The 16,823-nt window shown below is 41.5% G+C and overlaps 2 protein-coding genes and 1 pseudogene across 2 annotated transcripts; all 3 read right to left on the bottom strand.

The window, feature by feature from the left end:
* Positions 1 to 9,722: 9,722 nt before the first annotated feature.
* LOC117932128 lies at positions 9,723 to 12,806 on the bottom strand (annotated as a pseudogene).
* Positions 12,807 to 12,986: 180 nt separating this feature from the next.
* On the bottom strand, positions 12,987 to 13,907 carry LOC117932006. Its single transcript, XM_034853062.1, has one exon. It carries the CDS (start codon positions 13,905 to 13,907, stop codon positions 12,987 to 12,989), a length of 921 nt encoding a protein of 306 aa, XP_034708953.1.
* Positions 13,908 to 13,931: 24 nt separating this feature from the next.
* Positions 13,932 to 14,507, bottom strand: LOC117932005. The gene has a single exon (XM_034853061.1). The coding sequence runs from the start codon at positions 14,505 to 14,507 to the stop codon at positions 13,932 to 13,934; it is 576 nt and encodes a 191-aa protein (XP_034708952.1).
* Positions 14,508 to 16,823: the final 2,316 nt, after the last annotated feature.

Genomic DNA, 16,823 nt, shown 5'->3' with positions numbered 1-16,823 from the left:
AGCTTCCAAGTTGTGAGCATCTTAGCCTAACAAGCTAAGCATTGGGAGTAAGGCTGACTTAGCAAGATCAAGTGTCTTGACTTGTCTAAGTGCCGCACGAGTTTATGAAAATACTAAGTCTGTGGCACTACGCTCTAGATACAAGAGGATTTTGGGAATGGAGATACAAAGAGATAGGAGCAAGAGGATACTTAGGCTATCTCAAAATTCATACATCTCAAAGGTACTAAGTAGATTTGAGATGAATAATGTAAAGACAGTGAGTACTCCTTTAGGACAGCATTTTAGACTTTCCATAACACAAGCACCCGAGACTCATGAAGAGAAAAAGTTTATGGAAATGATACCTTATGCTAGCATGATGGGTAGTGTGATGTACACTATGGTGTGTTCTCGGCCTAATATTGCATATGCGATTAGCATGATAAGTAGATACATGAGCTACCCAAGAAAGCCATTAGCAAGCGATAAAGTGGCTTTTTCAATACTTAGATGGTATTAAAAGCTTGGGGCTGGTTTATAGGGGTAATAGTCAATTGGGAACTTAGTTAGAAGGGTTTGTAGATGTTGATTATGCTGGGAACATTGACACCAAAAAGTCTCTTACTGGGTATGTATTCATAGTGTTTGGAGGAGTAGTGAGCTGGAAGGCCAACCTTCAGTTAGTGGTAGCTATCTCAACCACTGAAGTTGAATACATGGCAATGACAGAGGTTGTGAGGGAGGCAATTTGGCTTAAGGGTATTACAGAAGAATTGGGCATGTACAGAGGTAAAGTTATTGTATACTGTGATAACCAAAGTGCAATCCATTTAGCCAAGAATCAATTCTTCCACAAAAGGTCCAAACATATTGATGTAAGACTGCACACGACATGTTGACTAAGTCTCTAAATGTGACTAAGTTCAAACACTATTTGAATTTGGTCAACATGGGAGACTACTGAAGACTTCCCATTAGGGAAGGTATTGAGACCTAAAGGTAGTTTAGATACTTGTCAACTTAATAGGTTGTCAAGGTGGAGTTTTGTAGAGTTTGCCAACTATTAAGTGACAAGTGGCAAGGTTGATGACTAAGCTCAACTAACAACAAGAAAGCTTGTTGACTTGGGTAAGAAATAACGGTTATTCAGGAGTATTGTTAGTTAATTAGAGGTTTTGTCTATTATATAAAGTGCATACTCGGGAAAACTTAAAAATGGCATTCAATTGTACAAAATAGGGAACAAGAAAATAAAAGTGCTCTGTAATCCATAACCATATGTCTGTTTCAGTTTTCTTGTAAAGAAAGAAACAAAGGTGAGGAGGGTTCTTGGGAAAAACTATAATCTCTTTGTTTTTTATTCTTGTGTAAACTCTAGTTGGTACAGTTTAATAAAGACTTTAGGAACTCAGTGTAGATGTAGATTAAGTTGAACGAACCATGATAATTTTCTTGTGTTCTTGATCTTGGTTGATTGTGTGTAAGCTGTTTGATTTTATTCCTAAGAGAAGTTCTTTTTAAATTGGTCATCTCTTTTTGGTTTAGTTTCTACTCTAATAGTCCTATTTCAAGGCTAGTTATTCAATAGATGAAAATGTTGGGAAATTTCATCGAAAATCAATGAAATTTTGGATATTGGGAGAAGTCAAAACAAGATTAGCCATTGATTATCTGTTGCAAAAAAAATCATGGAAAAATCGAGAATATCACCGAAATATCGGTGTTTGGCAAAAAAATCATTGAAAAATCAACAACAGGGAACGAGTTGCAATGGGGCCACAAAAAATCGTTGATTAATCAATGATATTTTCCAAATGTGAACGATAAATCGACAATTAATCGATGTTTTTTTTTTAATACAAATCACCAAAAATCATTTGATTTTTTAAAAATTGCAATTTTTTAATATTTATTCGTGTTTTTTAAAAACCGTTATTTTTTTAATTTTTTTCTAATTTATCTTTTATTTTAAATTTAAATTACCCTTCTACTATATATTATCCATTTACTTTTAATTATTTTTCATATTCATCTCATTATTCATATTTTAAAAAATTACTATCACTTCACTCTTAATTTTTTTATTTATATATTTATCATTTTAATATTATTTAATTTTAAAATTTTTTATTTTAAAATATTAAAATTATAAATTTATTAAAAAATTCTAAAATATAAAAAAATTAATGAACTTCTGATATTTTATAAATTAAAATTAATTTGATAAAGATAAATTGTTAATATAAAATTATTTAAATAAATTAATGTTAATAGCAAAATGTTGTCACTACAAATTTATAATAAAATTTTAGAATTTAAATCTTAAATAAAATATTTTATATAAATCAATTTAATTTTTTATTTAAAATATAATAAAATATGATTTAAAATAAATGAAGATAAATATATTAAAGGAATTTAAGACAATGTTTTTCTAAAAAAATTTGATAAATATTATCCTTGACCATACCAATGTAAATTATACTCACAAAATAACTTTAATGTGTATTCTTGCTTATTTTATCATTTTTATTTAAAATTTTTCCAATCATTTTTATGAAATTTCCACCCTACCGATATTTTTGTCAAAATATCTATTGATATTTTATCGATATTTATGATGTATACGTAAAATCCAAGTATTTATATATTCATGTTTACTGATATTTTCATCCTTGCTTGCAACTTACTTTGATTTGGACACTCATTTTGGTATTTTAGCTTTCTTGTACAATGAGTTGGTATGCATGTCCTATGTGATATTTAACATTTTCTTGGTTTCTTGGCATTTCATTTATGTTGTATGTACATCATGTAATATTTTGAGGCTTTGTTCATGAAATTCTTCTACAAATTATGATTGTTTATGAGCTAACCCTTTTTAACCTGATAAAAGCATTTTATAAGTAATACATGTTATCCAAGTACGTCCCTCACATCTTTGATCTCTTTAATTGTGTGAATCTTTTCATTCTTGATATTATTTTGTTGTGCTTTTATTAATGATCATTTTCCTTGAATGGGATAGAATGCATGTTGTATGTTGTATATATTATTGTTTAAGCTAACCTTGATGTTTTCATGAAAGCACTTTGGGTTGTAGCTAGCTCAGGTACACTCATGTTCCCTTTTCATGTGATTGATTTCTTTGACATGTTTGTTTTGATATGAATAGCATGTTGTTTGGATTTAGATAGAATGACCTTTGTTATCTCTAGTACCCTTGATTCATCGATTAATCACCATACTTACCTCAATCTAATTAGTAGAGATTTGTTTTCAGGGCTTAGAGGGGTGCTACCATTTCTGGTCCCTTCCCAATAGGTAGCTTGACCTTTGAACTTAGACATATGTTTTTCAAAGGCACAATTTTTCAAAAATAAGGAGTCATTTTTAAGGGTTTTATTTCATATTTTATTTTCCCTTTTAAAAATAAATAAAAATAAGTGGCAACTCTAATTTTATAATAATTAGTTTTTCACTAAGAAAATAAGTCTCGATTGTTGGGATTGAGTCCCTAAAAGTAAGACATGATATAACAATGTTAGACTTAACTGTCCCCTAGCCATCCCTTTGGTGTATTAACATTGATTTGAGCATTCAACCCATTTCTCTTACATTGTACATGACTTAGGTGCATTGGAAGTTGTATAGAAGATACAAGTCATGGGTTCCTTTGTAAGTTGATAAGTTATCCACAATTGGTTCTTGAATTTAGGCAATCCAATAGAGATTGTAGTGTACCACCTCTTAATTAGAGGGATGGTTTATCTTGGCCGTTGGGATGAGTTTCCCATGGTGAGTGCACTAGTGTATAAGATACACACTAGAAAGGACCTACGGTGAATCATGATGTATGGCTATCAAATCTCATGATTCACCAAGGTACTATATTACATGGACTCTCAACCTTGAGAGGATATTGAGATTATGCTGAAATCAATAGGGGGCTTTGACCTATGGGTGAGACCCTAAAGTGGTCATATATCCTTATGGATTAGGCCGCTATTGATGGAGGCTGGTGGCAATAGGTATTCTCAATAAAGGAACCATGATATCTCATGGGATTGATATAGTGTGCCCCCTTGGGTGATCCAAAGGACATGTGATCATGCAAACATTCCTTGCAAGGCATTCAAATGTAGGTTAATTTTATGTTATTTTCATTTTGCATTTCATAGTTTTTGGAGGTGATTTTATAAATTTAACATAATAATTGTTTTTCAAATCTTAACACTAGGTTTTTAGTATAAATACTCAGTTTATTAATCTTTCAACAACATTCTTTAAATACCTTCTTGCAAAGTAGAAGTTTGAGAATTCGATTCACTAAAGAATCAATACTATTTTTGAGGTAGGCCATTAAGGAGTATGAGGGAGTGTTATGTCGATGATCTAAAAGGATAGAGTAGGTGTTAACGATATAAAATCCTACTGAGTAGCAACATTTACTTAGGTAAACCTATGTATCTTCTTCTCATATTTAGTGAATTATTTATGGTCAATAGACCATCCATAGGTTTGTATACCTAAGGATTTTTAGGTAGTTTGTTAACATAAATCTTATATTCATTACCTAATTGATTTTTGTTGTGCATGGGATTGATCTATTTATATTATTGAGGTATCTATGATGACAAATAAAAAATCAAGTTATAGATTATAACTTTAGAAATCTTTTACTTAAATTGCCTATTCAACTTCTCTAGAAAATTCTATATGTTAAGACAAGTTCTTTCAACTAAAAACAAATACTACATAAGTTTCACCCACTATTAGTTTTCTACATGAATTTTGGCAAATTTATTAGTGTGTAAATCCAATATAATGTAAAATAATATGAATCAACAAAAAATGAACCTCTCTAGGACAAAAAGATTTCCTACTTATGACTAACTATGAATTAAATTACCAAATCTCCAAATCATTAAATGACTTATCTAATTATAACTGTGAATTATACATACACAAATTAAAATAAATTTTCAGAAAAAAAAAATTGCAAGTTTTATAAACAATTGACTAGTATAATTTTCCAATTTAATTATAAATAACATTGAAATGAATAAGTCAATAAATTTTTACTATAATGAGACATTAGTTTATTGAGTTCAATAGAATAATATGTTTTTATTATTAATTAAACTCTAAGTTAAAATTATTTTGAATTACCATTGAAATTAAATGTGTAAAATTCATACCTTTTTCCAACTCCTCTCATACCATGAATATTCTCCCCTTGTGAAGCTACATTAAAAAACAATTCAGATGTAAACTTGGTAACTTTGTAGGGTCATTAAAAAATTGATAACCAAGGACGAAATACAAAAACACAAAGAAGATAACAACTTTGTCATTTAAGGAAAAAAGGAAAAAGAAAAAAAAAAGTGGTATGGATGTCACACATTACCAACTCATGCTTTAATATGTTAAGGTCTTTGGTTCATTTTCACTGCAATCTTAAATAAATTCATATTTCTATTACTACCCATGGTAAAAAATAATTTTGTAGGTTCATTTTTTAAAACATAAAAGGTCCCAGGAACAATTTAACTTGCATAACATAAGGGAAAATGTTCTAAGTTATGAATATAATTTAAGATGATCTTTTAGGAAAAGAAAATTCTAATGCCTTACCATCTAAGAAAATTGCATGTAGTATTTTACAACTTTATGATATATATATATATAGATATATGTATGTATGTATGTATGTATGTATCTATGTATATTAAAAATTCAACTACAAAATATTTCAATTTCAATTAAAAATGTAACGTTAAAATTTAAAGTGTGTTCAAATTCTTAAATTTGATTGTTACCCTTGTTGAGGCCTCGTATTCCCAATGATCCACGTAGTTGCCAAATGGATGGACGTACGATCTCAACTATGATTCCTGATTCAGTCGCCCCTGCAAAAGGCGTCCGGACAGGGTGTCCGGACACACCCTCCGATGGTTTTGTCAGCCATGGAAAGAGAGATAAAAGCAGTTGGCACAGTTGGCCTTTTACTAGGTATTGAAAGGCTTACCTTCTTCTTTGCGCGAAGGTTTGTATATATAGTTCTTTGGAAATTCTCTCTCCTCCATAAATGATGGAAGGCTTTTTGGTTTACCATGATGCCACTAGGTGGTGGCAGGGACATCCTCATCCTATGAACGGCTGTCAGAGATCGTGAGAAGTGACTTGCTGTCACTTCTGTCTTTTCACTCTGTAGGCACTGGGATATGATTTGTGACAGGATGTCAGAATGACGTAGTGAGGCATGCTTGGCTTGGCTAGTAGTCCGGATGAACATATCCAGGTAGAATATGAAAGGTCGTCGGATGAGTAATGGCGGTGGTCCGGATAGGATGTTTTGCGAGTCCCGTGTGCTTCTTTATTTCAGGGGTCCGGATAGGAAAGCGCGCCACGTGTACTTTTGGGGAAATCCGGATGTGGATACTCCGGATAGGATCATGTGCCATGTATCGTCAGGGGACGCGTGCCACGTGTCATCAGGGATGGGTCCCTACAATGCCCCCCTTTTTAACTTGTCGATTTTGCTTTTAGCAAAATGGGCGGGTTAAAAAAGAATGATTGCCTTTTGAAACCGAAGTTTGCTTTTTGTGCTCATTGGACCACGTGGCGAGCGGGGGTGAAGAGACATTTATGGCGAGCCGCCGTCTCTGGGTATTCCCTAGGCAATGTGTCGGTTTAATGATAGCGTTTGCTAAACGTTTGGAATACCGAGGGGCTGTCTCTTATAAATAGCAGCCTGTGGCCTCCCGTTGCTTTTTCTTACTGCATTTTCTTTGTTATTGCTTCATCTGTCTACTGCGCGTCTTCGCTTATGAGTGTACCGGCAGCGTTCTGGTTGCGACGGCGACTTCATTTTGCGATTTCCGACCATACTTTCCAGTTTACATTTGGTACGTATACTATTCTGGTTTCTTTCCTTCGTGTATTCTCTTTTCTCGGTTTTTCTGATTTTGTTTGAAAAAACTGTCTGGGTGACTGACTGTTGATGTTAGCTTCTAGGGTTTTTTGTGTTTTTAGGTAAGTTTGGGGTTTCTGTTGCCCCCCTGCGCTTTTGGTGGGGTACTTGAATTTTTGTGGTGTGGGGTTTGAGGTCTTGTTTTGACTTGTTGGATTTCTTCCATGCAGATTCTACTTCGTCTTTAGGTTGTAAAATGTCTGCCAACAAGGAAGTTACCTCACCTCGCCCGTCTGTTGACGCTCGTAGTGAGAAATCGGTGGAAAAGTTAAATGCTAAGGAGTTCTGCGAGCGGTTTTGTATTCCAAATGGTGTATCTGTAGAGCTTTTTGATGGAGAGGGTGTGGTGCCTGAGAAGCCGGAAGATAACGCGATCTTCTTTACTAAGGAGCAGTTCAATGCTGGGCTCCGGTTCCCGCTCCCGTCTCTGGTCAAGGAATTTCTGCATTTCACCCAGATTCCTCCAGTGTATGCACATCCCAACATGATTCGGGTGCTGATGGGGTGCAGCATTCTGAGTATGTTGTTTAATTTGGACCTCACACTTCTGGAGGTTCTCTTCGTTTATTCGATCAAGAAGGTGAAGAGTAATATCTTTAGCTTCGTCGCTAGCCTTCCATCTCTGCAAATGGTGACCAACCTGCCGGATTCGACTAAAAGGGCCGCCAAGGGCCAGGTATTGGTCAAGGGCGTATGGGCAGGTTTGGCGGAGCATCCGGATAGGCCCTTTATTTCCAACCAGTCGCTGAAGGTTCCAGGTATAACTTAGGCTACTTGCTGTTTTTGCGTGGTTTGTAAGTCAGCATTGTTTAGGTGGCTGACATATTTTGCTTGCTTGGGTGCAGGCCAGAATAAAAGGGGAAAACTGGTGGACTGGGTGGAGAAGGCCTCGTTTGACCGTCTGAAGAGGCTCTTCGAAATCACGTCGGCCGAGCGGAGTTGCGAGCTGCTTCTTTCTGCACAGAACCTCCGCTTGGTCATCCAAGGGCCTCAGGCATATGTGGTGAACATACTGCCAAGGCGGCTGCCTGAAGAAGTGGTAGCTGGGGAGCATTTTACCCTTGAAGACCTTCCCTTCTACGAGGGGGTGCGGAAGGCAGATGCCCGGACACGCAAGGCCCGTCTCAGCAAGCGGGAGAGGAAAAGACAAGAGGGGCTCCTGCGGAAGGCTCCGGGTGGGAAACGGTCCGCGTTCTCTCCACATGCTGATGCTCCAGCGAAAAAGAAGAGGAAGCTGAGTAAGAAGAAAAAGGGAAAGGCAGTGAAAATCCCAACTCCTCTGAAGGAGTTTGTACCGCCTCCCATCGGCTATGAAAAGGAATGTACAATACAAGAGCCGGAAAATCCTCTCCCGGCTTCTGTCTCAAGCACTTTTGAATTTATTAGAGGCCTTAATCTTTCGGGGCCCTCAATGGCTCTTCTGACTGAGGAAGCGCTCTCAATAAATCAACCCGGCTCCCCTCATCCGGATGTGGCCGCGGCCCGGGCCTCTAGCGCTGCAACCTTGCCTCCTGCGACACCCCCAACAGGAGAAATGGGGGTGGACAACCAGGGGTTGCCTTCTCATGGGCCAAGCCCTCGTGGCTTTGTACTTGGGAGGGGGTCAACCAGGAGAAGGTCGCGTCCGGTACGCGACTTGAAATCTGGCCTCGTTAGGCGGCTTGAGGGTCGATTTTTAGAAAGCATCGAGGTCAGCTGTTCATCCGTCCAGGAGGGTCACCCGGAAGGCAATGAGGCGGGGATGGCGGAAGAAAACCCAGCCACTCCAGTGTTGGTGCCAGATGAGGTTCCATCCAAAGAGACCCAGCCGGCTGAAAATGCTGAAGCCGTGGTCCCGGAGGAGGAATCACTTTCCAATGCCACCTTGGAGGGGAGTCTTTTTTATGATGCCACTTTCAACTCTGCTAGCCCTTTTAGCTATGCGGAGATGGAAGAGAAGCTAAAACAGATTCCTTCCGGCTCTGACGTTGGAGTGCCTTCAGCCAAGATGTTCGAGACAGTAGAGATGGTATAATTTGTGTCTTGATTTCTTTGTCGTATTGATGCGTTTGCCACATGGTTTGTAACTTGGTCTTTCTTTGTTTGAGTATTTTCCTGCAGCTGGTGAGTGGCCTTCGCGGCATAGCTCAACAACATGATCTTCTTTCTGACCTGCTGGAGACTGCTGATTACACAAAATCCTTCGTGTCTCAGCGAAAGAGCGATGAAGAGAAGTTGCGTTTGAGACTGGAGCAGGCTGAAGCCAGTTCATCTACTGCTCGAGAGGAGAACAAGGTTCTTCGAGAGGAACTTGCTGAGGCAAAGAGCCGGGAGGATTTTATGGAAGCCCGCCTTTTTGAGACGGAGGACGAGATGGCTCTTTTGAGGAGGGAGGTAAGGCAAATCCGGACAGAGGTGTCCATTGAGAAGAGGCAAAGAGAAGAGTTGCAGTTACGTTTATCAGCGCAAAAAGAAGAGCTGGAGGGTGAGTTTGCTGCGGAAAGGGAGGAACTTGAAGCGGAGTACCAGAAGCAAGTTGATGAAATGTACTTCTTTGGCTATCGCTGCTGTATGAAGAAGCATGGAATCAAACGGGATGTCCCTTCAATTCCTCCGGGTGAAGAGGAAAAGCTGCGCCGCAAACCTGCTCAATGAGGGTCTTTTCTTTTTGTAAAGAATTTTTACTGCTATCTTCTCTTTGCATTTTGTAGTCCGAAGACTTTTTGTATGTGATTCTTTTCACACAAGTATCAATAAAATATACTTCTTCATTTTGTCTCATCCTTTATTGGTAATACTGCTTTAGATTAGATACATTCCATGGTCGCTGCAACGGGGTTCCATCTAGTTCTTGTAGATGATAGGCTCCACTTTCACTTGCTTTAGACACTATGTAGGGGCCTTCCCAGTTGGCTTGGAATTTTCCTGCTCCTATGTCAGCAGTGTTTTCAAAAACTTTTCTAAGGACCAGCGTACCATTTTTGAAGCTTTTGGGCCTTACTTTGCGATTGTAGTGGGCTGATGCCCTTTGTTGATAATCTGCCATCCGAATGGCTGCAGTTTCTCTTACTTCGTCCGCCCAGTCTAAGTTTCTTCCTAACTCTGTATCTGCATCAGTCTCCCTTTCTACCTCGGTCCGGATAGTGGGTAAGCCTATTTCAGTAGGAATGATTGCGTCCATACCGTATGCGAGGGCGAAGGGAGTGTTTCCTGTTGGACGTCCGTGTGTGGTTCGATAAGCCCACAGGACGCCGGGTAGTTCCTCCACCCACTTTCCTTTGGCTTGCTCGAGTCTTTTCTTTAAGGCAGTGATTAGCGTTTTGTTTGTGGCCTCTGCTTGACCATTGCTTTGGGGATATCGTGGCGTAGAGTATGAGTTCCGGATGTTTAGTTCTGAACAAAAATTCCGGAATGCGATACTATCAAACTGCGGGCCATTGTCTGCTATGATGGTCTGGGGGATTCCAAAGCAGCAAATGATGTTTTTCCATACAAACCTGGTGACGTCTTTATCTTTGATGCTGGCATAGGCTTCAGCTTCTACCCATTTAGTGAAGTAATCCGTGGCTACAAGCAGGAATTTTTTCTGGGCGGGTGCGGCTGGTAGAGGTCCTACTATGTCCATGCCCCATTGTGCGAAGGGCCAGGGTCCTGAGATTGTTTTCAGTTCTCCTGACGGCATGTGCAGAATGGGGGCATGTCTTTGACATTTGTCACATTTTTTAACATATGCTGCCGCATCCTTTTTCATCGTGGGCCAGTAATAACCTTGTGAATGGGCCCTGTGCGCCAGAGACCGACCTCCGGCATGATTTCCACATACTCCCTCGTGCAATTCAGCTAATACGTACAACACCTCTGAATGATTTAGACATCCGAGGTAGGGACCTGTAAAGGATCGCTTGTACAGATGCTCCCCTATTAGGGTGAAGCGGGCGGCTTGCACCCGGATCTTGTGCGCTTGCTTAGCTTCTTCGGGCAGGGTGCCTGTCCGGAGGTACTCGATGATGGCTTTCATCCAGCCTTTGTCGTCTGTTTTGTTTTCCTAAATGGTATGGCAAGTGGAGGTTTCAATGATGGAAGACTTGGCTTGCACATATATAGGCAATAGTATAGCTTCTTTGATGGGAAGAGAAGCGGCTATGCCTGCTAGGGCGTCGGCACACGAGTTTTCAGTCCGCCTGATTTTCTCAATCGTCCATTCGGCGAATCGCTGCAGGGTGTCCCTTACTTTGTTTAAGTATTGCGTCATGCGTGCATCCTTGGCTTCATATTCTTTCTGAACGTGTCTTACCACAACTTGGGAATCGCTATAAATTCGGAGTTTTGAGACGGACAGAGCCAGAGCGAGGTCCAATCCAGCTAAGATGGCTTCATATTCTGCTTCATTGTTAGAGGCGGGGAATCCCAGCCGGATGGCTTGCTCCAAATATTCTCCGGTTGGGGATTGCAACAGGAGTCCTACCCCGGATCCGGACGACCGGGAGGCCCCATCAACCCGCAAAGTCCACCATTGTTTTTCGGTTGGCTCTTCGTGTTGGATGGGCCTTCGGGAGTATTCCAGCACGAAGTCAGCCATGACTTGGCCTTTTATGGACAATCTGGGTTGGAACTCGATTCCAAATTCACTCAGTTCTATGGCCCATTGAAGCATTCTCCCGGTTAGATCCGGCTTGTGTAAGATATTACGAAGGAGTTGGTCAGTTAACACGACCACCGGGTATGCCTGGAAATAGGGTCGGAGTTTCTGGGCGGCACTTCGAAGTGCTAAGGCCGTTAATTCCATTTTCGAATATCTGGTTTCTACGTCTGCTAACACTCTGCTGACGTAGTAGATGGGTTTCTGCTCCTTGGGGGATGGGCAGCGGAATAAGACAGTGCTAATTGCCCACTCTGAGACGGCCAGGTACATATATAATTTTTCTCTGGGGAGAGGGCTGCTTAGGATGGGTGGTTGCATGAGGCACCGTTTAATTTTTTCAAAAGCGTTTTCACAACTGTCCGTCCATCCGCTCGCTCCCGCTTTGCGGATTGCCAAGAAGAAGGGTTGTAGCTCATCGGTGAAACGGGCTATGAAACGCCCTAAGGCGACAAGCTTGCCTGTGAGGCGCTGTAATTCCTTCTTGTTCCTAGGGGGTGGTGTTTCTATGACTGCCTTGACTTGATCTGGGGTGACCTCTATCCCCCTTTGACTGACCATGAATCCTAGGAATTTTCCAGCACTTACGCCAAAGGCGCATTTAGAAGGATTTAGCTTCATGTCAAACTTCCTTAGGAGGTAAAAAACTTCTTGTAAGTGGAGAACGTGCTCTTCTCGGGTTTTGCTTTTGACCACGATATCGTCGATATATACCTCTACTGTATGGCCGATTAGAGGTTTAAATACCTTTGTCATCAGTCTTTGATAAGTGGCGCCAGCATTTTTGAGGCCAAATGGCATAACTTTGTAACAATAAAGTCCGTGTGGCGTTATGAAGGCTGTCTTCTCTTGATCATCCGGGGCCATGGGGATTTGGTGGTATCCGGAGAAAGCGTCCAGGAAGGAGAGCATCCCTTGCCCGGCAGTGGAATCCACAATTTGATCTATTCGTGGCAAGGGGAAACTGTCTTTCGGACATGCTTTATTGAGGTTGGTGTAGTCCACGCAGACCCGCCATTTGCCTTCTTTTTTAGGTACCACTACTACATTTGCCAACCAGTCCGGGTAATCCACTTCTTTGATGAATCCGGCTTCCAGTAGCTTGTCGATCTCATTCCGGATGATTTTTTGTCTGTCCGGGTGGAAACGTCTAACCCTCTGCCGGATGGGTTTCGCTGTTGGTAACACGTTGAGCTTATGAGAGACTATTGATGGATGAATCCCCTTCATATCATAATGCGCCCATGTGAAAATGTCATGGTTTTGCCGGAGGGTGTTTTGGATGTTCTGGGTTTCCTCAGGTGTTAAGAGGGAACTGATATGAGTAAGGTGAGCATCCTCTTCCGAGATTTGGATTGTTTGCAAGGGATCTGCTACCGGGGGATCTCTGTCCGCCGGGCATAGTGACTGCTATTGGTCGAGTGCGTGTGTGGACTCAGGGAGAGGTTCATTCTCTTGACTGGTCCCTGGTTCTCTTGCTATCTGGTAGCATTGGCGAGCAGCTAGCTGACTGCCGTACAGGTTGATTTGCCCATCCTCAGTAAGAAAGCTTACCATCTGATGATACGTGGAGGGGATGGCTTTCATGCAATGCAACCATGTGCGCCCCAAGATAATATTGAAGGGTGACAAATCTTGTACCATCGAAAATAGGACGTTGAGAGTGACTGGGCCAGCTTGAACTGGTAGTACAATATCTCCTAAGGAAATAGTTGATGCCCCGTTGAATCCGGACAGGATTCTCCCAGGGTTTTCGAGACCGACTAAATTATGTCCCATGTGACTTACGACTGATGCTTGTACCAGATCAGCTGAGCTGCCTGGGTCAACTAAGATGCGTCTTACATCGAATTTGTCTATCCCTAAGGATAGAATGAGGGCGTCGCGGTGCGGATGTAATATCCGTGTGGGGTCTACTGGTGGAAAAGTGATTGTTTCGTCTATGGGGTGAGGGCTTCCTCCGATTATCCCAGGTCGGATGGAGTTGACGCGCTCACACACCATTGCCTCTCGTAATAATTTTTGCCTCTTTCGTTTGGAATTTATCTCTTCATCCGACGGACCTCCATTGATGTAGTTTACAACGGCTTTGGGGGTGGCTAGAACCGTGGGGGCTCCAGAGTCGCGGCTCCGGGAGGCGTCTCTATCTCTGGCATCTGAGCGGAGGTATTGCCTTAAATGTCCCGCCTTTATAAGCCTTTCCACCAAATACTGGAGGCTTCTCCACGTCTCCGTAGTATGGCCATGCTCCTTGTGGTAAGGGCATTTTTTGCTGTGATCTCTCCTGGATGGGTCCGATCCGAGGGGTCTGGGCCACCTGAAATCGGACATGCTTTGGATCATAGGGAGGAGCTTCTAATAAGTTATAGAGAGTGGTGTGAGGGGTGGCATCTCCGGGCGGCCTGGCCCTTCTTGCCTTCGATCGGATGGCCTTGGCCTGTCCGGAAGTTTAACGCTTCCTTCTATATTCCCTTTGCATGGCTGTCCGGCAACCAATACTTGCTGGGTGGCTACCCGTACGTCATCCTCAAGCATGGAATATTTGTTCGCGCGTCGAAACAAATCGTCCATCGTCACGGGAGGTTTCTTAGCTAGTGATTCAAAAAATGGAGTGCCTGGACAAATGCTTCGCTTGAAGATCTGTAGGACAGCGTCCATGCTGCAAGCTTCCACTTGTAGGACGGCTTGGCCAAATCGTTTCACGAATTCCCTCAAGGATTCATTATCCTTCATTTTTATATTTTGCAAGGCGCTGATGTTCTGTTTATGCCGAGCGGAGCACAGGTATTGTCCTACGAAAGCTTCTGAAAGGTCTCTGAAGTTGTCCACCGAGTTAGGAGGTAGGCGATGAAACCATGAGAGGGCCTGTCCTTGTAGACTGGCAGGGAATACCTTGCACAGCAGCGGATCGTTGCCTATATCGAGGGTCATGAGCTGCCGATAATGCATGATATGGTCGAAGGGGTCACTGCACCCATCGTATGTGGAAAACTTTGGTACGAGGAACCCCTTGGGGGCTCGTAATGAATGATATGAGAGCAGAAAGGCATGGAGAGCATGTCATCCAGCCTTTTGCTGATGGAGCCGATGGGTGGCTCGTTCGGGGGATTTTTCCCAATGGATCGTACCGCTTGGTGCGGTGGAACGTTCTGCACCATGGGGGTGACCAAGGGGTCACGGTGCAAGAGAACGTTTTGTGGTATGGGGGTGACCGTAGGGTCATGGTGCACTCCCCTTGTGGTGTTTGCTAGTGGCTTGGGCCTGCCAGGCTGCTGGGGTCCTAGTCTCGCACGCATAGCGCCCGATAACTGGGATCTTCTGTCACGCCGTCTCTTTGACGAGAAATGAGTGGAATCTGAGCTCTCTTCATGGGGAGCTCGAGGCATGGGTGTGTGTGGCTCCTGCGGCCTAGCGTTGTGTGTTTCAGGGATTGCCTCCGCTGTTCCGGGGTAGATCGACTCCAGATGAGGCCTTGAGTTGGCTACTTGGCCTCTAGAGTGTTGACGACGGGGTGGCCCCGTCGATGATGCCTGGATTCGCAATATTGCATTTTCCTCTCTTAACCTTGTCATCTCCTGGAGGAGAGTTTGCAGTTGTCGCTCGCTTGCTAACTGCCTTCTTTCGATGGCTTGGCGCCATTCAGAATTGTCTTCTTCTCCTCTACCAGATGAGCGACTTTGGGAAGGCGTGGCCATCTTTGCTAGTTACTGAATCAGCGAAAAAAGTTTCCCACAGACGGCGCCAATGTTGAGGCCTCGTATTCCCAATGATCCACGTAGTTGCCAAATGGATGGACGTACGATCTCAACTGTGATTCCTGATTCAGTCGCCCCTGCAAAAGGCGTCCGGACAGGGTGTCCGGACACACCCTCCGATGGTTTTGTCAGCCATGAAAAGAGAGATAAAAGCAGTTGGCACAGTTGGCCTTTTACTAGGTATTGAAAGGCTTACCTTCTTCTTTGCGCGAAGGTTTGTATATATAGTTCTTTGGAAATTCTCTCTCCTCCATAAATGATGGAAGGCTTTTTGGTTTACCATGATGCCACTAGGTGGTGGCAGGGACATCCTCATCCTATGAACGGCTGTCAGAGATCGTGAGAAGTGACTTGCTGTCACTTCTGTCTTTTCACTCTGTAGGCACTGGGATATTATTTGTGACAGGATGTCAGAATGACGTAGTGAGGCATGCTTGGCTTGGCTAGTGATCCGGATGAACATATCCAGGTAGAATATGAAAGGTCGCCGGATGAGTAATGGCGGTGGTCCGGATAGGATGTTTTGCGAGTCCCGTGTGCTTCTTTATTTCAGGGGTCCGGATAGGAAAGCGCGCCACGTGTACTTTTGGGGAAATCCGGATGTGGATACTCCGAATAGGATCATGTGCCATGTATCGTCAGGGGACGCGTGCCACGTGTCATCAGGGATGGGTCCCTACAACCCTCATCCTATAACCTAAATGCCTAAAGTTTTTACTTTATTCAATAATTTAAGTATTGTGCTCCTTATTTTAAAATGGGGGAAAAAATCATTTAGGTGCAAGAGTGTTCTTGTGATTTAGTAAAATAATAAATTACTCATACATGATAGAATCTATGAAAGTAAAGTAATTTTAGTTTCTTAAGATACCTCAACCTTGAGGAACTTTATAGATCAAACAAAGAAGCTCAAAATCTAACAAATTAAAAGATGGATCCCTACTTGAAATTGAAAGTCCATTTAATGAAATGCTGTAAATACAAACTTCCACATAGAGTTAGTTTCTAGTGAAAATCTCCTTGAAAATTGTTCTATTAGTTTGTTGAATGATAATATTTTTGTTTCTCTAGAAAGTGAAAGGTCCTTCACACAATCTATTATTGAGATTTCTTTTCACCATCTACCTATTGATCATGAGGAAAACCCTATTTGTTAGGAAACCAACTTATAAACCATTAATGATAACTATACAAGCTCTAAGCAAGTTTATTATGTGAAAATAAATTAAAGAGAGAGAGAGAAAGAGAGAGAGAGAGAGAGAGAGAGTCCATAATGGTACTCATTCTATTTTGAAAAAGTAAAATGGATTGCATAAAATAGAAGGTGTAGATGCTAAGCAAGTTTATTATGTGAAAGAAAAAAAAAAGGTCCATAATGTTACTCATCCTATTTTGGAAAAATAAATGGATTGCATAAAATAGAAGGTGCAGGTGAAGATCGATGATGATGCAAAAGAAATTACAATAGCATAGGTTGTGAATGTAACAAAGA

Source organism: Vitis riparia, chromosome 15 (genome assembly GCF_004353265.1).
Source record: "Vitis riparia cultivar Riparia Gloire de Montpellier isolate 1030 chromosome 15, EGFV_Vit.rip_1.0, whole genome shotgun sequence".
NCBI lineage: Eukaryota > Viridiplantae > Streptophyta > Magnoliopsida > Vitales > Vitaceae > Vitis > Vitis riparia.
The sequence above is the reverse complement of the archived record's forward strand: the minus strand, read 5'-3'. Positions and strand labels throughout refer to the sequence as shown.